Here is a 25,109-nt window from a genome sequence, read left to right as displayed (position 1 = left end):
AGGTCCCCATAGGCTTTTGTAGCTTTTTTTGCTCAAAGAAAAATCGTTTGATCGATGGATTAAAATCCTTCGAATCGAACGATTCGAAGGATTTAATCGTTCGATCAAACGAATACCGCTAAATGCTTCAACTTCGATATTCGAATTCGAAGGATTTAACTTCAACAGTCAAATATAGAGGGCTAATTAACCCTCGATATTCGACCTTAAGTAAATTTGCCCCTGGGTTTATAAACTAGTTTTTGCAATTGGTGAGGAGGTGCTGGAAAGAACGAGAGTGTTGGTGCTATTTTCCCCTGTATTGGAATGGGTGCTACAGGCCTTTCTAGGTGCAGTCTATCTAGTACAGGTAGACATTCAGTAATTATCCCTCTGAGATATAAATACATATATGAGATATAATGAATGTGATTTTGTCTCATATTTATCTACATTTGATATCTACTGAAACAATGGGCCTGATTCAATTCAGTGAGAAAAAGTTATCTCCTGGTTTATCAGGTGAAAAGTCACGGACGAGATTCAATTTGAGGAGAAAAAAACTTTTCTCCAAATTCAGTTCCAGTTTTTTCCCCATAGACTTTAATATAGTTTTCACATGAGATAAACCATGAGATAAGTTTTTCTGAATTGAATCGCATCTCAAATTGAATTGAATTTCACATGATAATCCTTTTTCTCACTAAATTAAACCTGGGCCAATGTGTGGTCACCTAAACAAACAGCTACAAAAACAACAACATCCTAAACAATGAAAATCAAGAACAATTATGTAATAACGAATGAGTTGACATTTTTATAAACGTTAATCTATGTGAAAAAAAAAAGTTCTTTCAAAACTTTTTTTTATCTAAAAGCAAGTATCTAGAAAATGGTCAGTAAATGCGAACATAATGGAGATATTTTATCATAATACAAGATAAATCTATACTGTAAATATCATAAGAAATGGTGCTTAGTGATGTCATCCGTTATAATCAGTGCATATGAATGTAATTTATGTCACAAGACTCACTGCAACTTCTGTATTATTAAAAAAAGGTAGGGAGGTCTATGTAGGGTAGAGGTTTTTATTAGCAAGGGTTTGGTTTTCCTTTAACGTAGCCATACATTGTAAGATTCTATAGTTTAGCTAGGTTGCCAAACAAGCTAATCTTTTCTCCAACAGGCCCACCTTGGTTGCTCGATATCGTGGTAATGAGATCGTCTGGCCCTAAATTCATTATAATGAAGGGGATACAAAAAGTTGGATAGAGGTCCGGAGCACATCCTTTTTTCTCACTGAACTGAATCTGACCCATTGTTTGGGAATATCCTAATAACATGGGGGGTGGGAAATATACCAGGGGATATCCATGAACATGTGCATATTTATTCTGACTTAAAAGTTTATTGAGGTTCAAAAGGCAAATGGGCTGGTCCTAAATGTAATAGTATTGTAGGGGGCAGAGGGGACACATCTGTGCAGCCCTCCAACCATCTTGCACAGCAGCCCAGACTCTCCTTTCGACTGTGATAGTCCCTAATTGCCAGGTTGCAGTAGATCAGCCTATGGGACAGCTGGGAACTGCAAAGGACCTGGGAAGAGCTTAGATTTAGCATCAATATCTTTATAGGTGGAGATGCTCAGTCAGGAGGACGACCTGAAGCTCCAGTGCTGAAGCTGAAGCAGCTGCTGCACTTTAATCTGTTAGGTATCCAGGTGATCACCAATAATGTGGATCTGCATGTAATCCCTTTGGACCAGATTCAGTTCAGTGAGAAACAGTTATCTCATGGATTATAATGTGAAAAAGTCATGGACAAGATTCAACTCTAGGAGAAAACATTTTTTCTCAAAATTCAGTTCCAGTTTGTTCCCCATAAACTTCAATAGAGTTTTCACGTGATAAACAGTGGGATAAGTTTCCCTGAATTGAATTGCATGTCAAATTGAATCTCGTCCATGACTTATCACATGATGAACCTTTTTCTCACTGAATTGAATCTGGCCCATTGTGTCCAAAGTGGCCCAGTCTCAATGCCTAGCTCTGATGGTCTTCTGTATCTTTTGTGGTTCTATCCCTGGCTATTAGACCTGCTACCCAAATAGTACATAAAAGGTACTAAATACACATGACATATTTATTGATGTAACCACTTTGAACTCCTTGAGGCCAGGACTTACAAGAGATTCAGTATCATTACAGGCATACAGTCAAGTGGAGCAGATTGAGTAATTATTTTGCTTTAAGCTCCACCTCTGCACCTGGTAAATTCACCAGAAAGTCCTTGATATCTGATCCACACACCCATTTGTTAGCAAAATTAATCACAGAGAACAGCAAACACAAAAAACTGACTTTGCATGAAATCTTAACCAGTTTCTGACTACAAACATGCACAAATGTTGGTTGCTCCATGGGTATCCAATGAACTGTTATAATTATGACACTATAGAAATGGGGTTATTTTAACTCCAGCTTATTCCCAGGTAGAGCACTTAACTGTCTTTCAGCTAGGTCTTTACCGGAATAGTGGGAGTAAAGGGTCCCTAAAGGTGGCCATATGCGTTGCTATTACGATCTTTCCTGGAAAAGGTGTGGCGTCTATAAAAGAAGAACCTGGATGTCGGAAGACGGCATTTGAAGGTGGCGAAGAGGAGTGCAAGATCAGCCCGAACCCGCCCGATCCGGGGGTATCGGGCCGGCCTGCACATCACTACAAGTCATGGCTAAAACATCACTACGAGTCAGCCAGTGCCGTAACTAGAGGGGGACGGGCTCTGGTGCGTGACGCGCAGCCGGGCCCCGCCCCCCCTCCGTTCACGACGGATTTCACTGGCGAGCGGGCTGCCGGGGGGCCCTGAGGGGGTGCGGACCCTGGTCCGCCACTGGAGTCAGCAGCAGTTCATGGAATGTTGGGGAAATACATTTGCATTTTAAAAACTGAGTGTTTGCGTCTCAATTGAATTAACCACCTGGATGTTACATGGGTGCTCTGTGTCTTTTGGCACCCTGGTGATCGGAGGGATGAAGGAAAGTAAAAAGCTGGTCTTACATACACAATATCACTGCCAGCCCCAGCTGCTACACAAAGTAATGGCAAAGGAGCACTAAACAGCCCCAGTGTAGCCTGTACCCAGTACAGTTCTCAGCTTCCCATATACCCATAGTGGCCTGAGCTTATACAGTATATTTACAGTAATACAATGAGGTAGAGTAGATTGGCTAATTTGCTTTCTAAAGGCCCGCGCTGCACCTAGTGAAAGCAGGTTTTGGAACATCCATGACATCTGATCCTTGCAAAGATTTGCCAGCAAAATTCAAAGAGAGCAAAACCCCATATTTGCATGAATTGATTTCTAGTCTATGACCACAAACCCACACACTTGTGCACACACACAGCTGTCCACCTGATCCAATGAAATTTAATAAGAAAAAGAAGCATTCGCATTTCTTCCAACTTGCATCTTTCCACTTTCTCTCTCTCTCCTCAAAAACCATCTTTCTCTTGCTGAATGGCAACCACACTTTTCCTGTATCATCACTCTCTCTGCTCAAATTTGGCTGTAAATCCAAACATGTCCAACAAGAACAAAATCAAGGACAGCAAGTATTAAAGTAGAACTAACCCCTAAAATTTAATATGGCTAAAAACGCCATATTTTATATACTGAACTTATTGCACCAGCCTAAAGTTTCAGCTTGTCAATAGCAGCAATGATCCAGGACTTCAAACTTGTCACAGGGGGTCACCATCTTGGAAAATGTCTGTGACACTCACATGCTCAGTGGGCTCTGATTGGCTGTTGAGAAGCTAAGCTTAGGGCTCGTCACTAATTATCCAGCAGAAAATGAGGTTGGTCTGTAACAGTTACAGAACAGATTTTTTTTTAAACTAAAAAATTTACTGAAATAAGATCATTGAACATTTTTATGACATTTTAGGGCAAGTAATAACAGATAAACAAATATAAGATCCAGGTGCAAAAATATAATATATCTTTGGATAAAGCAAAAAAAATGTAAATGAGAAACACATAAAAATGATTTTAAGGTCAAAAACCTAGCTTTTCACCTTACAATTAAATTTAAGTTTAATATTTATATAATTTGCAAAAAGGTTCCATTTTTGTAGTTGCTTTTAAACTGTCTGTCCAGCTCGAAATTCAATGGGGTTGTTCACCTTTGTGTTAACTTTTAGTATGACGTATTCATTGTAGAGAGTGATATTCTGCGGCAATTTGCAATTGGTTTAAATTTTCTATTATTTGTGGTTTTTGAGTTATTTATCTTTTTATTTAGCAGCTCTCCAGCTTGCAATTTCAGCCATCTGGCTGCTAGGGTCAAAATGACCCTAGCAACCATGCACTGATTTGAATAGGAGACTGGCATATAAATAGGAAATGGTCTGGATAGAAAGATGACTAATAAAAATAACAAAAAAATATGTAACCTTATAAAACATTTGTTTTTAAATGGGGTCATTGTAAAGTCAGATGAAAATGGAAATAATTAAAAAACTATAAAAAATAAATAGCGAACATAAAAGTTGCTTAGAATTGGCCATTCTATAACATACTTAAAGTTAACGTCAAGGTGAACCACCCCTTTAAAGTTAGTTAAGGTTGCAAGGGATTTTTGTTATTATATTAATATTTTTTTATCACTTATCTTTACATTTAGATCCTCTCCTATTTATGTTGGCTACTGTAATTAATGGGAGATTGCCAGTGTTTCATTAAACCTACTTAGAAGATGAAATCATCCCAGAAGAAAAAATGTTCCATCATGAATTTGCTCCAAAATCATTATAATCCTTATCACATTTGGGCTCTGTTTCCAATGATGTTCTGCAGCAGAAATAATCTGGAAGTGATGGGGTTAACCCTGTGACCTTCCCGCACCCATTTCTCTCCTCTGCCTTGTGCCACCACCACCTCCTCCTTTTCTCATTTCCAGTGGTTCCACATAGTTTCACTTAATGTTCCTCTTGTTAATATTAACAGCAGCAAAGGCCTAAGCAGCCCCTTAGTCTCCCCCCTAGGGCAGGTAATTACATTACAGGTAGAACACACATTAAATTGCTCAAACAAAAAGGAAACAAATAATTATCCATGGCTACTCAGTATGGACATTTCTGAAATCTAAATCAGCAATCTGTAACTCTCCAGCTCTTAGTCCACTACTATAATGCCCAGCCAAAAGCTTGTGGTCAAATGAGGGATGCTGGGAGTTGTAGTACATTTTCTGGGGGACGGCTGTAGATTGAACATCTTTGAATAAATTCAGTGGTTGCATAAAGTAATAATGTGTATATTACAGTTGAGAAGGTCCAGACCACTGTTTTACAGAACAGTAGAGAGGTCCATGACCCTTTTTTTGGTCTACAAATCCATTTTCTTTCAAGGAGGTATGCTCTGGATGTGGACATGGGAAGTAGATAAAGGTATGTAATATATTGTATAACAATTAAGTATTTTAAGTCAGGGATGTCCAAACAGCAAACCTTCTAGAGGGTCAGCATGTTGGACCTTTTATAATCCCCCCCCCAACTCTGATGTGGGCTCCAGTGTTTCTCTATTGCAGTGATCCCCAACCAGTAGCTCGTGAGCAACATGTTACTCTCCAACCCCTTGGATATTGATCCCAGTGGCCTCAAAGCAGGAGCTTATTTTTGAATTCTAGGCAAGTTTTGGTTGTATAAAAATCAGGTGTACTGTCAAACAAAGCCTCCTGTAGGCTGCCAGTCCTCAAGGGTCTACCAATAGTCAATCACAACCAATAATTGGCATTATTTTTTTGCTTGCGCATTTTTTTGCTTGCGCATGTTGCTCTCCAAATTTTATTTACATTTGAAAGTGTCTCATGGGTACAAAAAAGGTTGGGGATCCCTGCTCTATTGCTAGGGTCCCCCGTCCACCCTAACTCCAACCCTGACTTCCTGAATATCAGCTGTGACTGCCACAGAACAAGGACGTACTGAATGCATCACATGTTTAGTGTTCATCTTATCGCCTTCATCTCCCCTTTAATGGGAGAATTGGAGAATGCACTAAGAGGCAAGATGGAAATCAGTGCGGCCCCACGTTATACACATTTCTCCTTTTATACAGGACTTTCTTGAAAGAAAAAATTCCTGACGGTTGTATAGGAACTGGGCTCAACTTGATCTTTTGCCTTTCTCGTAAACATTAAAGGGAAGGTATACTCAGAGCCAAACAATTAACTTTGCTGATCTTTCCTTCTAAGGTTCCTCCTTATAAGCCCTTTCCACTTGTCACTTAAACTAATGGAGACCTGGGGGCATGTAGGAGCATAACCCTCATGTGCAGAGCTCAGGGGAGGAGGGATAATTCCATTTAGGTCCTGAGAACGACAAACGATTCTTCTCAAGGGGCCAGAGCAATGGATGTTGGTGTATCGGCAACAGAGTGAGAAGTTAAAGAAAAATCTCCCAAGCAGCACAGAGGTGAGAAATTGTACTATAACAATTCTTTCATCTTCCTAAAAGAGGATTTATTCCAATGACTCGTAATGACCATATAACGAGAGTGTTCAATAGGAATCAGTTATACGAGGGTCCTGAGCTGACACTTTTTCTTATAGATTTTAAAGGGGTGCTTCACTTTAAAGTTCACTCTTTGTATTTTATAGAATGGCCATTGGTCTTATACACTATCATAGCTGCCACTGCTATATAATATATATACAGGTATTGGACCTATTATCCAGAATGCTCGGGACCTGGGGCTTTCCGGATAACGGATCTTTCTGTAATTTGGATCTTCATACCTTAAATCGACTAGAATATCATGAAAACATCAAATAAACCCAATAGGCTGGTTCTGCTTCCAATAAGGATTAATTATATCTTAGTTTAGATCAAGTACAAGCTAGTGATTTGTTATTACAGAGAAAAAGGAAATCATTTTTAAAATTTTGATTATTTGGATAAAATGGAGTCTATGGGAGACGGCCATTCCGTTATAGGACCTTTATACCTGATAAAGGTCCTTGCGAGGACCGAAACGTTGATCTAATAAAATAAATTTTATCTTGACAAATCCCAGTGTGCTTCAGCTTTCTACATGGATATATAACTCTTTCTGAATAGTACCTGGGTCCTTGTTCCAGTAAGTGTGTATATATATATATATATATATATATATATATATATTTATATATATATTTATATATATATATATATATATATATATATAGACACAGTGAATGGAACACACGACCATAAATATGTAGAAGCCTGGGTGCCAGTAGAATATCAGGAACAATTCTATATATATATATATGCAGGTGACGGCACTCCCAGAGAAAACAAAAATTGTAAAAAGGCAATGTTGCTGATTAAATCAGGTTTATTTTATCCGACGTTTCGGTTCTATATGCCATCACCTGCAAATATATATATATATATATATATATATATATATATATATATATATATATATATATATATATATATATATATATATAGTTCTTATGCTTTAATGCAGTGTTTTTCTTTCTCCAAATGTAACACTCCTCATTCAAGGCAAAAGGTTCTATTTTGGCTTCATCTGTCCACAAAACATTCTTCCGGTATCCTTCTTGTTTGTCCACATGATCTTTAGCAAACTGCAGGTGATCAGCAATATTTTTGGGGATGAGCAGTGGTTTTCTTCTTGCTACCCTGCTATACACACCACTACTGTTCAGTGTCTCCTGATGGGGAACTCATAAACATTCACTGATCCCTGCTTTCAGTTGTTTAGAAGGGTATTGCCCTGGGTTCCTTTGTAACCTTTCGGAATATTAGACCCCTTGCAGATGGAGTTATCCTTGATGGTCGACCACTTCTGGGTGGGGTAACAATTTGAATTTCCTTCATTTGTGCACAGTCTGTCTGACTGTTGATTGGTGGAGTCCAAGCTCTTGTAAGCTTTCCTTGAGGTCCTCAGACACCTCCTTGGTTCGAGCCATGATACACGTCCACAACTGTATTGTATGTGTGATCTGGCTTTGCTGGATCCTCTTTCTTTAAATAAAACAGGGTCTCACTCACACCTCATTGTCATCCCATTGACTGAAAACAATTGGCTCTCATCAAATTATATGATAACCCTAAGGATTCACTTACTTTTGCCACATGCAGATATGTTATTGGATCATTTTTTTTCCCAATAGATACGTGACCAAATATAATAATTTCTGTTTCATTTGTTTAACTAGGTTTTCTACTTTTAGGACTTGTTGATGATGTTTAAGGTCACATTCATATTAAAAAACTTTAAAGCATTCACAAACGTTCAAGCACAATTGTATCATGACCAGCACTTGCCTTGGTGATTTCTGTGATTTTCGGTATAGCCACTCCAATGTTTCAGTCCTCTTCGAGACCTTTATCAAGGATAATGTGCATTGTGCAAACAAGCTTTAAAAAAGAGCCAAAAATACATCACTGTGTTAATTAGGCTCAGCCAATCAAAATCAATCTGATTTACATATCATTACACAGTGTTAAGAAGCCATTGCTGTGTTAAATCTTCCATTAAAATGTATATAAACTGCGATGTGTTACATCACCCCTAGGTATCTCCATTCTGTGAATTAAAATCTATTCTTAAAGGGATACTGTCATGGGAAAACATGTTTTTTTCAAAATGCATCAGTTAATAGTGCTGCTCCAGCAGAATTTTCAAAATCCTGGCCAAATACCGAACCGAATCCTGGATTCGGATTCGGTGCATCCCTAATATATATATATATTTTTTTTTAGTTAAATATGAAAAGAATGTTAAACCTGTGGCCTCTCAGTTTTTACTAAGTATACTAAATCACATTAAACAAAATACAAATATTTTTAAAATACACTGAATATTTTTTATTATATTTTATATGTATTTGGCATGAAAAAATGCCCAGTGTCTAGTGGCCTCTAACACCTACCTGATCTACCAGCTCTATGACTGATTTTGTGTTTAATCTATAAATTACATTTTGATCTTCCCCCCCGTTAGGTATTCTGAAGAACAGTGACATGAAACAATGGATCACTTGGTCAATATTCACTGGGATTTTTCTGGTAATGTTGGAGGCAGAATATCTCATATCTGTATATGGAAGGCTCAGCTGCTCTTATATCAATTATGGTGACAGTACAGTTAGAAGATTTTCATTAGCCACTAGAGTTTATAATGATAAGGATCAGGCAACAAAGGCTACTCACTACATTTTGGGCTTCTGTACCAAACGCACGGCCACTACAGCCCATTAGAAGTGAAAATCTCTGATTTTCATCTTTTTTTCTGCTGATTCACAGCACATGCTCTGGGGCTGCAGTCGCTTCCCTGAGTTTAAAGCCCACTCATACAATATACAATATAAAAATCAGTTTAGCTATTTAGCCACACTTACATATTTAAGTTGGGTTGCAAAAAGAGCAACGTTCAGGTTAAACCCTCCAAATGATTTCCAGTGTACGTATATACACATACTAATACAGACCTCATATATATATATATTAACTGTATACAAGTATGGGATCCATTATCTGGAAACCCATTATCCAGAAAGCTCAGAATTACAGAAAGGCTGTCTCCCATAGAATCCATTTTATCCAAATAATTCACATAAAAACAGTTTTGCTCTCTAGCTATAACAGTATAACAAGATATTATGATACAATCTATCTATCTATCTATCTATCTATCTATCTATCTATCTATCTATCTATCTATCTATCTATCTATCTATCTATCTATCTATCTATCTATCTATCTATCTATCTATCTATCTATCTAATCTATCTATCTATCTACAGTATCCATCATCTATTATCTATCTATCTATCTATCATCTATCTCTATCTGTCTATAATCTATCTATCTATCTATCTATCTATCTATCTATCTATCATCTATCTATCTATCTATCTATCTATCTATCATCTATCTAATCTATCTATCTATCCATCTATCCATCTATCCATCTATCCGATAGGGGTGAAGCAGGTGATTTTTATACAGGTATGGGACCCATCATCCAGAATGCTCTGGACCTGGTGTTTTCCGGATAACAGATCTTTCCGTAATTTGGATCTTCATACCTTAAGTCTACTACAAAATCATGTAAACATTGAATAAACCCAATAGGCTGGTTTTTACCTCCAATAAGGATTAATTATATCTTAGTTGGGATCAAGTAACAGCTACTGTTTTATTATTACAGAGAAAAGGGAAATCAATTTAGGGAAATCAATTTTAAAAACGTAGTTATTTATTTAAAATGGAGTCTATGGGAGATGGCCTTCCCATAATTCAGAGCTTTCTGGATAACAGGTTTCCGGGATAATGAATCCTATACTGTACCTGTAATAGGTGAGTGGCTCACGCTGGTCATTTATCAACACTGGCCAAATTAACCCTTGACAACCAATCAAATCGTTGAATCCATTGTTCTACTTGTTGCTGGCTAAGCAACTAATTAGTTGCTAGGGGTTACTGCCCGGGACTCTGGAACAAATTTGCCCTGTGTTGATAAATGACTAGTTGTGCTTCGTTACAAACCTTTTCTTACAAGATTGTTATTGTGTTACAGGTGTTGCAGACAAGGGGTGATTCAGACTGTGATAACAATGAGCAGTGAGTAATTGGTCAATATAAAACCTCAAAAAAATCTTAACATGAAACAAAAGAAAATAGATTCTAGGAAAATAGCTTTTTCTTTTATATGATGGTACCAAGTGCAAAACTGCACATATATCAGAGTATTGTACACACAGGTGTATGTAGCCTATACAAGGAAAAAGAACAGCGAGTGTAATATCTGTAAGAGTGGGCATCCCTTTAATCTTATTCTGCCCTATAATGAATAAAGAAGAACACACCTGAAGTTTTGGATCCCAGAAAGCCCAAAACAGATTGAATGCCTTATGGCCAACTACTTTGATTACTACTTAGTCGAGAACTCTTGAGAGCTTAGAAGCAACTTTACATAGAGACCTAGCTTAACCAAAGGAGTATGTAGAAATGTTGTACATTATATTTTGGGCTTCTGTACCAGCCCAAGGCAACCACAGCCCTTTAAAATATCCGTGTCCCCAAAGATGCCCCAGTAGCTCCCCATCTTCTTTTCTGCTGATTCACTGCACATGCTCTGTGCTGCTGTCACTTACTGAGCTTAGGGACCCACTCACAATATACAGTACACATAGAATAGAAATGTCACAATATAAGGCTGATTAGTAATTAATACAGATAATTACTACATGGCAGCACAGAAACCAGTGCAATTAGCATCAGAATTTAATAATCAGCAAACCTGTAGCATCAGCTTATATTACAGCCAGGGAAGCTCATTTTCTGCTGGATAATTAGTGACGAGCCCTAAGCTTAGCTTCTCAACAGCCAATCAGAGCCCACTGAGCATGTGAGTGTCACAGACACTTTCCAAGATGGTGACCCCCTGTGACAAGTTTGAAGTCCTGGATCATTGCTGCTATTGACAAGCTGAAACTTTAGGTTGGTGCAATAAGTTCAGTATATAAAATTTGCCATTTTTAACCATATTCATTTTTTAGGGTTTAGTTCTCCTTTAAATAAAAGTGTATAATGGGGAAAGATAGTGTAGGGACCTATAGCAAATAGGTGTTACAATGACTTACTCTGATTACCAGGTAAATTCACTTGAGAAATATGTATTAATTATATCACTTCCAGTCACTGTCAAAGTTATAATCCAACTCCCTTTCAAGTACAAGTGTTGGCCTGGGTTTCAAGCAGGGGAATTATAGAGATATCATTAATATGCTGTTAATAATAGTTTGTTCTATTATGAACGACTCACAGTTTTTCATGTTATAAACATTTTATCTTTCTTTCTTCTTCTTTATCCTTGACCCACAAACTTCCCACTTTGCAGCTGCTCCAAGACCGAGTGGGTGAACCAGTGGTACATTTGGTGAGCCCATAGTTTATTCATACAAATTCGGATGGAGGACATACTTCTGTGGTGGTGGGAGGTCGGGAAGGGGACACAGAGGGGAGGTTGGAGATTGCACAGGCAGGAGTAATAGCATTTCAAGGGCTTTATTATGAAGCCTTGACATTTGAATGTATTGATGATCTCAATCTCCCTGTTGCAAATCTACAACTTTAATGGAAATGTTCTGTTCTTCTCTAGGGGGCAGATTTATCAAGGGTCGAAGTGAATGTTCGAAGTAAACAAATTCGAAATTCGAAGTAATTTTTTTGGATACTTCGAATAGGATACTACCACTTCGACTTCGAATTTGATTAGAAGTAAAATAGTTTGAATATTCGACCATTCGATAATCGAAGTACTGTCTCTTTAAAAAACTTCGACTTCAATACTTCGCCAAATTAAACCTGCCGAAGTGCTATGTTAGCCTATGGGGACCTTCTAGAGCAGTTTTCTCAGTTTTTCGAAGTCGAAGAAAAATCGTTTGTTCGATCGATCGCTGAAATCCTTCAATTCGAAGGATTTAATCGCTCGATTGATTTTACTTTGACGGCAAATGGCCAAATTCGATGAAAAAAAAACGAAGTCGAAGTAATTCAATTCCATGGTCGAAATTTCGACGTTTTTTCAACTTCGAAATTCGACCCTTGATAAATCTGCCCCTAAGTCTCCAAGAATCTATTTTCTAATTTTTGGGGAAGACGAAGAAATTCTTTTGAGCAAATACGCAGTTAAAGTGATCTTGATAAGAGTTTGATTTCAGTGGCAATTCTTCAACACACGCTCCATTTCTACAGCCGTAGGCAATTTGATATAACTCTGTTGTTGGTGGAAAGTACTGGAAGATTTATAAAGAAGGCAATTCCAACTTCATTCATTTTTTTTTATAAAACCCTGAAAAATGTGTTTTTTTTAACCAGAAAATTTGAGTTTTTTACTGAAAACTACCCTCGATAAACTTGAATTTTAGGGAAAACACAACTCGACCTTTGATAAATAACCCCCTAAGTATGATGTAGAGAGGGAGAGATATTGTGAGACAATTTGCAATTGGTCTTCATTTTTTTTTATTTGTGGTTTTTGAGTTATTTAGCTTTTAATTCAGCAGCTCTCCAGTTTGCAATGTTAGCACTCTGGTTGCTAGGGAATTATTTAAAGGGGTTGTTCACCCTTACTTTCATGGGCAGATTTATTTTCGAATTCGAATTTTTGAGTTGTTTTTGTAAAACTTTCAAATTCGACTAGGGAATTGTTAAAATTCAATTAGAGTTTTTTTAAAAAATTAGAATTCGATTGTCGAGATTTATCATACACTGGCCCTTTAAGAAAACAAATTTGACTGTTCTCCACCTTAAACTTGCCAAATTGCTGTTTAAGCCTATAGAAGACGTCCCGGGATCAATTTGAAGATGTTTGCAGCCTTCTCGACAGAAAAAACTCGAATCGAATTCAATTCGAGTTTTAGGGTCAATCCTATTCACCCGACTTTGAAAAATGTGATATTTTTAATAAGTTTCATTACATTTTTAGCCTTACAGGCCATTTGTTTTTAGATGGGGCCAGTGACCCCCCATTTGAAAGCTGGAAAGAGTCAGAAGAAGAAGAAGACAAATCATTCAAAAACTCTAAAAAAGAAAAATTGAAGGCCAATTGAAAAGTTGCTTAGAATTAGCCATTCTATCACATACAAAAAGTACACTTAAAGGTGAACCCTCCCTTTAAACATTCCTGATCATCTCTGCCACAAGTCTACACAAGTCTGCTGCTGGACAAGTTGGGCTCATCTTTCATTAATTGGTTTATATTTGGTTTTTTTTTCCAGTTTACAATCTTAAAAATACACCTATTTTTGTTATTTATTTACTTCCCTTCATTGTTGTCCTATTGACCTGCCCCAAGGTTGGTTGTAACTGCCGGGGTTCTTCTTCTGATATGTGGAATAACCTGTGTCTGTCTGCGCTGCTGCTACCTGAGACAACAACGATTCCCCGAAGGAGGAGGAGGAGAAGAGCGGCCATGTGAGGTGACAGTGATAGCCATTGACCACGACAGCACCATACAAAGCACCATTACTTGTAAGTCATTAAGTCAATAGTCTTCTTTAGAAGGAACTCTATTTATTGTTATACTATGAGCGTATTTCTCCATTCTTTCTAGTCTTTATATTCTTTACTCTTGATTCCTTTCTAACAATTTTTAGTTTCTTCATCAACATCCCCCAATTCTTCAAGAAGATGCTTTCTACTACAATTATTGTCTTTTTGCTGTATTAGATGGACCTGTGGTTTGGTTTCCAACTCTCGCCAAAGTGAAGTTCCTAAAACTAGTTGGCAACGAGTAAAAATATCTAGCTGATGGGCTGGGGGTCAACATATATACAAGACCCACATAAGTCTCTAATTGTACAATGTAATATGGAGGCTCAACTGTTCAAGAACTGACTCCAATAAAGTCTCCAGGATGCACTTTCCAAAACTAGCAATGCATAATAATGTGAAGCTTTAATGATCTCTCTGAAGGTTTTCTTTGGGTGATCCCTCTTCTTCTTCAAGTGTCCTTCCAGAATTAGAAGTGAGAATAGGATGTAAAAGGGACTTGGTGCACATACATTAACCTTGATTGACATTAAAGCATGTGATTGGCCCCAGACTAAGGGGCCCATTTATTAAACCTCGATTTTTTTCTGGTAAAAATCCAAATCTGAAAATAAGTCATCTAAAACCCGTCGAGGTCATGTAGAAGTCAATGGCAGATGTCCCTGAAGATGTTTCTTGACATCATGATCTGTGCTGGATGATCCGATAAAGTCAGGGTTTTCATTTTATAATCCAAAAAAGTCAAGTTTTTGCAGTGAAAATACAGTGGAACCTCAATTTTACATCCCCTGATTTTAAATTTTCCCTCATTTTACATTGTTGTTTTGTGGTCCCACCTATATATTATGAAAAATACATTTCTCTGATTTTACATTTTCCTGGATTTTACACTATTTTTTTACTGGTCCCCTGAAAAATGTAAAATGGGGGTTAAACTGTACAATAAAATTGAGTTTTTGGAGCATCAATTGTATTATACGAATTGACGATAAATTTTGTCGCTCTGGTTTTTTCCAAGAAAAATTATTCATAAACGAGTTCAGTTCATGGAAGGGAGTTTGGTTGACTTTGTTTTCATAAAAATATTTGAGTTTTAGTAAGTCAGCCCCTTGAATTTATAAATCAATTAGAGGCCAGTTTATTAAAGGTTAAAGGGATACTGTCATGGGAAAAAATTTTTTTTCAAAATGAATCAGTTAATAGTGCTGCTCCAGCAGAATTCTGCACTGAAATCCATTTCTCAAAAGAGCAAACAGATTTTTTTATATCAATTTTGAAATCTGACATGGGGCTAGACATTTTGTCAATTTCCCAGCTGCCCCAAGTCATGTGACTTGTGCTCTGATAAACTTCAATCACTCTTTACTGCTGTACTGCAAGCTAGAGTGATATCACCCCCTCCTTTTTTCCCCCAGCAGCCAAACAAAAGAACAATGGGAAGGTAACCAGATAACAGCTCCCTAACACAAGATAACAGCTGCCTGGTAGATCTAAGAACAACACTCAATAGTAAAAACCCATGTCCCACTGAGACACATTCAGTTACATTGAGAAGGAAAAACAGCAGCCTGCCAGAAAGCATTTCTCTCCTGAAGTGCAGGCACAAGTCAGATGACTGGGGGCAGCTGGGAAATTGACAAAATGTCTAGCCCCATGTCAGATTTCAAAATTGAATATAAAAAAATCTGTTTGCTCTTTTGAGAAATGGATTTCAGTGCAGAATTCTGTTGGAGCAGCACTATTAACTGATGTGTTTTGAAAAAAACATGTTTTCTGATGACAGGATCCCTTTAATGTTAAAAGTGTAGTTGAGTCTCAATGAAAAGTTGCAAATCAAGATTTTCAGATGTTTATCCATTATTCCATTTTTTAATGAAAAAAGAAGGTAGGTGCTCAAAGCTGACATTGGCACATCAGAATTTCTTAATGAAAGTCTACCCCTCCACTTAAGAATTTTTAATATTCCAGAGTTGCTTTACCATTAACTGCTATGGGAATCTTACACAACGCAAGAAATAATTCAATTTGACAAATGATAAACACCCAAAAGGCAACAACAAAAAAAAACAAAGAAAAACGTTCTGTGACATTTCTCACGTATGCAAAAAAAAATCTAAGATCTAAAAAAAGTTTGATAAATCAGCCTTCATGCATTCACACGAGTCTTTATTCAGTGTAAATGGTTATAAGCAGTATACAAGTTACGACTTCTTCACTTAACCTTAACTTCACTTTCTATACAATAATCTGTGACCTCACACAGTTGTCTGGATTCTCTTTCCCCAGCTTTACAGTCAGTGTTTGGCCCGGCGGCACGCAGGATTTTTGCTGTTTCTCACTCTCATGGAGCACCTACTTCTTTTACTCCTGCTGGACCTGAAACCCCACCGTGTTATGAGGAAGCTGTCAGAATGAGCCGTTTCACTGTCGCCCGCAGCACCCACAAATCTCCCAAACTTGCATCTGTACCTGAAGAAAGAAATGAGATTCCATTACCCTGAGGAACAAAAACATTTGAGGAGGAGAGGAGTCCATGGAACCACCATGTCAGAAGAACTTGTCAAGCAGAGAAAGAGTGGCAAAAAAAACTTGGTCTAAAACTTAATCATGCAATTCTTTTACTGACTAGGGACAGAGTAAAGCACAATAGTGTTATAATCTAGGATGTATTCACTACATAAAGATATGGTAAAATGCTGTTGAACTAGGCTTGGTTGTAGGGTTCCTACCCAGCGCCGATTCTTGCCTAAGGGCCGCCTGAGGCGGCTCCTGCAATGCCGCCCCCCCTCGCCGACTTACCTGTCGGGAGGGGAGGCAGGAACACTAATGAGAGAGAGCGCAATTGCGCTCTCTCGCATTAGTAAAGCCGAATTTCCGGTTTAAAAAACACCCGTCAAGGCTGGGGCCGGAATTACAAATTTACTGTTAATGTAGTTTCAGGTAAATTTGTAATACACTTCAATTCAGCCCCTGGCCCGCCCAGAATCTTCTGTAAACCTACCCTTTCACTAACTTTTTTTCTTCCCAAATCCTCCTGGAGGAAATCGTGATGGCATAGCTCTGCCCACTTTCATCATCATCCCACCCCTCTGATGTCACCCCATTTGAAATGGGATCCGTTATCTGAGAGGATATAAGAAACAGGAAGAAAAGGGTATAGCGGCACATCTACATTCAGGGGTGTAATAAGAGTGTGCCAGCCCCCCTGCCAGAAAGATTTTTGGAGGGCCCAGTCAGGTCCTAGTGTCGGGCCACGCAGTCCGGAGTCCCCTTTGCAAGGTGAAAGGGTACTGGAAATTTCCTCTACTGGCAGTGCCTCAATCTAATGGGATCTGGGAATACACCTGCGGGTGGCACCATTAGGAAAACATTCAACACACACTTTGCTGTGTAACAATATCACCTTTATAATAAAGAAAGTGCAGATTAAAGGGTAAATAAATAGGCATAGTACAATAATGCATTTACATAGCATGACCCACTCGATTCCTGGCACCTTCCTGCCAGGCAAAGTCCTGCACTACTTCTTTGCAGACAAAGAGTCTCAGTCCCTTTTCCCAAACCAGTATACTTGGTCCCAGGTAGCGCTACTGCCCAAATACCTTTCCAGATGGACAAGGTACTTTGTGCAGACACACAAAAAGCCTGTGTCACAAAAGGAGACACACTTGATCCTTTTCTCCACCCTCCCCAGGCAGACTCACCCGGGGGCTCACACAGAGCTGAAACAGGCATCCACATGATGGCATCCTTAAAGGCTCCAAGCTCTCCTAGCCGAGCACACACTTGCTTGATCCGCAGCTGAACAATAGCTCCTAGTACTGTAGATAGCATGAGCATACAAAGTCCAGTTTTGGCAATTAGGTGCCTCAGACCCTCCTGGTCTAGCTCCCAGGCTTGGGGCTGCCGCACCCCAGCCTATAGGGCTCTTGCCCCTACATCTTTGCAGCCAGATTCTTATTCCACTCTGTCCTCAGTGAAGTAAAATCAGCAAATCTCTGTCCACCCTCGAGCAATTCGAATGTTTTCACAAAAAAATTGAGCAATTCGAACTATTCACTAAAAAATCGAGCAATTCGAAAGTTTTCATCACAAAATAGAGCAATTTGAACGTTTTCACAAAAAAATCGGAAATTGTCACCGGCAAATTTTCGTGTGAGATTCGAGAATTTATTTGACCGGCAGCAAAACTCGGAAATTCGCCACAAATTCGTGCAAATTTATTCACCCATCTATCCTCTCTATAGAGAATTTCTTTACTCTGCCTACATAATGATCTCCTTTCTAAGGTTAATTGCTTTCAAACCCCAAATGTGCATTTTAGTTCAGATCAATACAATACATTACCAGTTAAAAATTATGATTTAGTTCTGTGTTGTCGGCTGTTATACGCCCTTGAGGTAAAATCATTATTTTAATAGCTTTGGATAGGGACAAATACATATTTATTTCTCTATGGTAGAGTGGACAAGTTATCTGACAAACAATACATGAATTGCTTAAAATGAAGTGTTTAATTCAATGTAAACCCCAAACTAGCACAAGCTAATTAATGTGTAATGCAATTTTGTGTGTGTTTATGAATTAAAGGATTACATTTCCTGCAACACAGAACACACTTCTCCAAACAAATAAACAAACAAACAAACAAACAAACAAACCTCTCCCTCAAAGGAACAGTAACACTAAAAAAATTAAAGTGTTTTAATATAATGAAAATATCATGTAGTGTTGACCTGCCCTGGTAAAACTGATTTGTTTGCTTCAGAAACACTACTATTGTTTATATAAACAAGCTGCTGTGTAACAATGGTGGAAATTGAAAAAAGGCTATATGGCACAGGTTAAAGGACCATTTACATAAAAAAAATTTGTTAGCATAACGAAAAAAAAAAACAAAATTAAACTTTAAAATAGCAAAGCCTTTATTAAGAAATAAATTACAGAAATTCCGCTTCCACTCCTCTTCAGAAAAGGTGACAGGGTGACAATCCATCCTGCGGCGCTTGATTTCTCCTCCCTGGCTATTCTACTGACAGCGTGTCCTCTGCCCCCATCTCCTTCTCCAGCTCTTCTTCATCCTCATCCCAGGAGCAGCAGTGGAAAGGCGATGTCAGCGGGCTCCCCATGTTCTACAGAGTTTATCTGCTGTGTAACCTGAGCCTTTTCTCCTTTGAATGGCTGCCCCCATTGCTACACAGCAGCTTATTTATATAAACTATAGTAGTGTTTCTGAAGCAAATACACCAGTTTTACCAGTGCAGGACAACACCGCATTATATTTGTATTACTTTAAAACACATTAATTATTTTGATGTTACTATTCCTTTAACTAAGCAGCAGCACTCGAGCAGTTCATTATCAAGGGCTTCTCAGTGGACTGGTACTTTTATTATTAGTTCCTTTGAACTCTCTGTGGGACTAGCAATGACAGGGAGTACTAAAGCAAACTGGCTTCCTATTCTTTTTAGAAGTGCCTTGCACTTAGTAAATTGCATGCTAATACAGGTTTTTTTTATGTCATATGCACTGGTGCACCAGTAGAAAACCCAGTACTGTCCCGATTTTGACAGTTCAAAACACAGTCCCGGGTTTCTTACTGAAATGTCCTGATTTTCTCTTTGATCTCCTGCACTGAACAGCCAGAAAATCATACAACCCTTCTAAAACTTAATTGGCTTTTGTCAGAGAGCCAGAATAGTGGCAGGTGTACTTAGATACTTTGTAACAATTTAAGATAAGCAAAGAAACAATTTTAACAATTTAAGAGAAGTAGGTCTCTTCATTAGCAAAACTGTAATAACACATAAAAACCACAGAAATGTGTTCAAACTTTCATAACCTGCCATATTTTGTAAACTTAATGTGGTAATTAGGGGGTGTGGCCACAAAAATGGGCGTGCTCTTTTGTCCCTCTTTCTATTTCCAAAATGTTGGAAGGTTTGTAAAGTGTGCACTAAGAGGGGCTCTTTGAGTACGTTGTATTGACCACAAAGGACATCTTGATATCAAACAGTTCCTGCATGTTCCTCTAATCCAGGGGTCTCCAACCTTTTTTACCCGTGAGCCACATTTAAAGTAAAAAGAATTGAAGAGCAACACAAGCATGAAAAAAGTGTGTGCCAAATAAGGACTGTGATCGGCTGGTAGCACCTTTGGCAGTACATCTGTTTCTATACAACCAAAACTTGTCTCCAAGCCTGGAATTAAAAAATAAGCACCTGCTTTGAGGCCACTGGGAGCAACATCCAAGGTGTTGGTGAGAGCCACTGGTTGGGGATCACTGCTCTAATCTAATGACCTTTACAGAATCACATTCCCATCAGGACACAGTGTGCAGCAAGGAAATATCAAGAAGGGCCTCAATAAAAACATGAACCACTAGAATACAAAATAGGAAATGAGACCTGCAATATGCAACATAACCACTAGATGTCAGTGCAATGACAAAGCGTTAGAACAGTTAATACTAAAAATGAAAGGCCTTAATATACTTATTTCAGTGCAATGTAATATTTATGGCTCTCTACACAACAGCAAGACCAACGTTTTCTTTTAAGGAAACCTCTCTGCCAATTAATATCTTATTTGTATATATATATATTTGCACTGTACAGATAAAACAAAGTAGCCTTAAAAAACCCAGAGCCCTCATAGCTCCTTTAAATGTTGAACCTGTCAATCAAATTTCAGAATTTCTCAGAAACTTCTCAGACAAACTGTGTCAGGGGCCCCTGGTGAGTTGGACTGTGCCAAGGGATTGGTGACTTGATCTCAGTCTGGGTCACGTCTGAAATAAGAACTGGTTCAATGACTTGCGCTGTATTTTAGGCATTAACACTGCCATTGACACAGACAACTTCTCTAAAATATACATGAAACAAATGGATGAACTGAAGCTTGTTTGGTAATTACATGGATGCACAATAATGCTCGTGTCCAAGCAGACTGAAGCTGGCCATACTTACAAGGGTAGATTTAAGATGCAGTTTCAGTCACTTCAGTCAGCTCTTTATTTGCCCATGTATGGACCATCCCCAACTGGCTCCCCAATAGATATCCAGCCAAAAATCAACCAGATATCAGGAAGGTTTGAAAATCCAGTTGACTGAGGACCTCCACATTGATACAGTCCTCTCCCGACAGGTTCTCATAAGCAGTGGCATAACTATAGAGGAAGGAGACCACGGGGAACAGGGGGGCCCGGACCCGCGGTCTGTTTACTCCACCTGGAACCCCACCTCCTCAACCGATCTCTTACTTTTGGGCAGGGAAGGAAGGGGAGTGCAGGCTGCTCCCATGCAGGGCAGGGAGGGATGGGGAGTGGGCAGGGAGGGGGTGGGGAGTAAGCAAAGGAGAGGGTGGGGAGTGGGCAGGGAGGGGGCAGGAAGGGGCGGGGAGTGGGCAGGGATGGAGTGGGGAGTGGGCAGGGAGGGGGCGGGAAGTAGGCAGGGAGGGGGCAGGGAGTGGGCAAGGGAGAGGTTAGGGAGTGGGCAGGCATGAGGCAAGTAGTGGGTGGTGTGGTACAGAAATGTGGGCAGATTGAGAATTAAAGTGTGCTGGTCCCTTTTTTTGCAGGAGGGGCTCAGCTCAATGTAGTTTAGACACTGCCCATTAGGATACAATTGTTTGCAGCACTGGATTTGCAAATGAGGTGACCCTAGGTCGTCTGCCTCAATACACGTGTTAATTAATTAATATCTCCGGGTGTTCTGTAGGAACCCAGAAACATACCTCCCAACATTTTGGGAATAAACGCCCATTTTTTGTGGCCACACCCCCTAATTGCAGCAATTGTGTGGATTTTAATCGATACCTGCACATTTAATCTATTAACTGGCCTAAGAGGCTGGCCGGCTCTTGGAGACAACTTCCTTATCATGACCAAAACATTACACAACAATGCCTGGATACAATAGTGTGTCCTGTTGTCAGGTTACACAAACTCTTGTGACATGGCCATAAAGCATTCAGCCTGGAATTTGACTCTCACTATGATGTAATAAATGAGAACAGATCCTACCCTAACCCTTCAACTACTAAAGCCTGTTACTGATTAATCCCTTACTGGAAATAGAACATTCCTGAGCGATTAATGTGCACTAGAAGGTAATAAAGGGCAGACAGGAACTAAAGTGCACTTACCCCATCAGCCAATGAGAAAAGACCCCACTTACACCCCAATGATCAACACAGGCATCTAATCCACATCCCACATGGCATAACATGAAAGGGTTAACATCCAATTATACAAGTCCAGGTCTCTGTGGTTCCTTTCCTATTCATCAGTGTTCCTGATACCACTTTGGATTCCTGATGTGATTAGAACATTAGCAAGATGTAGTTTTTAAATGACATTTCTTTAATGGAAAATATCTAACCCACAATTACATTAATTAAAGGCAGAATGTATCAATATATTTCTCTTTTTAAATCTAAGCCCCTCCCTAATCTTCCTAACATGAGTAATTTAAAAATGGAGAAATAAGCAGGAGAAGAGTAATCTGCTCCCAGCTCACCATCTGCATTCGGAAAGGCTGCACAGTCCTCACGCGTTCCCCAGGACTCCTCAAAATTGGGACATCAGTACCTACTCCAAATAAAGTAAATTAGAATAATAGTCTTTATTGGTTCCATTTAAAAAAAAAAGGAAAAGGAACAAAACCTGACACGTTTCTAGCGTGATTAAGGGTGTAAAAGCCTGAAACGCATCAGGTTTTGTTCCTCTTGCCTGTTTTTTTTAAAATGGAACCAATAAAGACTTTTATTCTAATTTACTTTATTTGGAGTAAGTTCCACTGCCCCAGTTTTGAGGTCGTGATCTGAAAATATTCAGTCTAAGGAGAGGGCTGGTGCCGGGCTAACATGAGAGCTAGTCTGAAATATTGGGGGGCTGGTAAAGCCCATAAAAGTGACAGTTAGGAATACTGGGGTTCTGATTGATTTGATACTTGTAGTGGGGATCAGACAGACACAGAAGTAAGAAAATAATATCGGAGTTAAACGAATGTATCATGAATATGCCGGGATTTGTACACTGTGGCATTAAATTGCCATTCCAAAACGCCATACAAACAAAGTACAATTCACACCAATTTCTGGTGTCAATTTTTGGAGTTCAAATTCAGAAACATAAAATAAATCGGCTAAACTGCTTTACTTCAACTTTTTGATGAAAAAAAATGATGGAGAAATATTAAATAAAGAGTAAAGGGGTGACTTTTAGTATGTTATAGAATGGTCAATTCTAAGCAACTTTTCAATTGGCCATCATTTTTTCTTTCTTTTTTTTATAGTTTTTGACTTATTTACCTTTTTCTTCTGTATCTAAAAAAAATCTAAAAAAACATGATCTGCAAAGCTACACATTTAGGGGCACATTTATTAAGCTCGAGTGAAGGATTCGAATTTCAAAGTATTTTTTTTGGGTACTTCGACCATCGAATAGGCTACAACGACCTTCGACTGCGACTTCGATTCGAAACGATTCGAACTAAAAATCATTCGACTATTCCACCATTCGATAGTCAAAGTACTGTCTCTTTAAAAAAAACTTTGACTACCTACTTCGGCAGTTTAAACCTACCGAGGTACAATGTTAGACTATGGGGACCTTCCCCATTAGTTTTCTAAGGTTTTTTTGATAGAAGAAAAATCCTTTGATCGATCAATTAAAATCATTCGAACCGTTCGATTCGAAGGATTTCATTGTTCGATCGAAAGATTTTTCCTTCGTTTGATCGTAGGATTTGCGGTAAATCCTTAGAATTCGATAATCGAATTCGTAGGATTTTACTTCGATGGTCGAATTCGAGGGTTTATTAACCCTCGATATTCGACCCTTAGTAAATGTACTGTTATTTCTACTTTTTATTACTCATCTTTCTATCCAGGCCCTTTCCTATACGTATGTCATTCTTTCATTCAAATCAATTCATGGTTGCTAGGGTAATGGGGACCCTTAAAACCAGACTGTTGAATCTGCAACTGGAGAGCTGCTGAATAAAAAGCGAAATAACTCAAAACAATGAAAAAACCAATTGCAAATTGTCTCAGAATATCTCTCTACATCAAAGTTAATTTAAAGGTGACCAGCCTCTTTAAACAATGTGACGTTCGGTTGATTGTGAGATTGCCGTTTGATTCTTTTCTGTAGGGAATGGAAAATTACTTAATTAATTTACTCCAATTTAACACCAGTTTTGTGCCCCCTCCCCCACACAAATGCCTATACTCTAAGGGTTGCCCTTGTAGACTGGGAATTCATGTCATAAGGTTATAGGAAACTTTTGTATGAAATTGTATAATAACTTCTCTCCACCATGAAGGCCTTTAGAAAGTGCCTTTTAGCTTTTACTGTTTCCACTTTCCGATGACCTTGCAGATAGAAATGATTTCCTGCCTGTCTGATATATACTGGGTAGGTTCTTAAAATAAATATAAATACTCAAGAGAAATGAATGAACTTTTGCAATATATATTTGTTTTTGATTTCTAGTTATTAAGAAAACACAGGTTCCCTTATCTGGAAACTCGTTATCCAGAAGGCTCTGAACTACAGAAAGGCCCTCTCCCATAGACTCCATTTTATCCAAACAATCCAGATTTTTAAAAACAATTTCCTGTTAATAAAACAGTACCTTGTACTATACTGTATTAAACTATACAAAAATATAATTAATCCTTGGAAGCAAAACCAGCCTATTGGGTTTATTTAATATTTACATGATTTTCTAGTAGACTTAAGGTATGAAGATCCAAATTACGTAAAGATGTGTTATCCGGAAAACTCCAGGTCCCGAGCATTCTGGATAACAGGTCCCATACCTGTATGTATATATATATATATAAAACAGCCAGGTTGAATCTGGCAAATTAAAGGGGTTATTCACCTTGTAGATAACTTTTAGTATGATGTAGAGAGTGATATTCTGAGACAATTTGCAATTAGTTTTCATTTTTTATTATTTGTGGTTTTCGAGTTATTTAGCTTTTTATTCAGCAGCTCTTCAATTTGTAGCTTAAGCAATCTGGTTGCTAGGGTCTAAATTAC

General features: G+C 38.4%; 1 protein-coding gene across 2 annotated transcripts; it reads left to right on the top strand.

Moving 5' to 3' along the window:
- The first annotated feature begins 6,082 nt into the window (after positions 1-6,082).
- On the top strand, positions 6,083-16,760 carry LOC121395812 (transmembrane protein 52B-like). 2 transcript variants are annotated; one of them, XM_041570251.1, is made up of 6 exons: positions 6,089-6,453; positions 8,999-9,063; positions 10,578-10,621; positions 11,901-11,939; positions 13,860-14,035; positions 16,343-16,760. In XM_041570251.1, the coding sequence occupies exons 2-6, from the start codon at positions 9,019-9,021 to the stop codon at positions 16,555-16,557; spliced, it is 519 nt and encodes a 172-aa protein (XP_041426185.1). In that variant the 5' UTR covers positions 6,089-6,453; positions 8,999-9,018; the 3' UTR covers positions 16,558-16,760. The 2 variants fall into 2 exon arrangements, with proteins under 2 accessions (XP_041426184.1, XP_041426185.1); XM_041570250.1 differs by lacking the exon at positions 8,999-9,063 and having other exon boundaries at positions 6,083-6,453.
- Positions 16,761-25,109: the final 8,349 nt, after the last annotated feature.

Source organism: Xenopus laevis, chromosome 7L, assembly GCF_017654675.1.
Source record: "Xenopus laevis strain J_2021 chromosome 7L, Xenopus_laevis_v10.1, whole genome shotgun sequence".
In the NCBI taxonomy this organism is placed as follows: domain Eukaryota; kingdom Metazoa; phylum Chordata; class Amphibia; order Anura; family Pipidae; genus Xenopus; species Xenopus laevis.
This window is presented reverse-complemented; position numbering and strand designations above follow the sequence as displayed.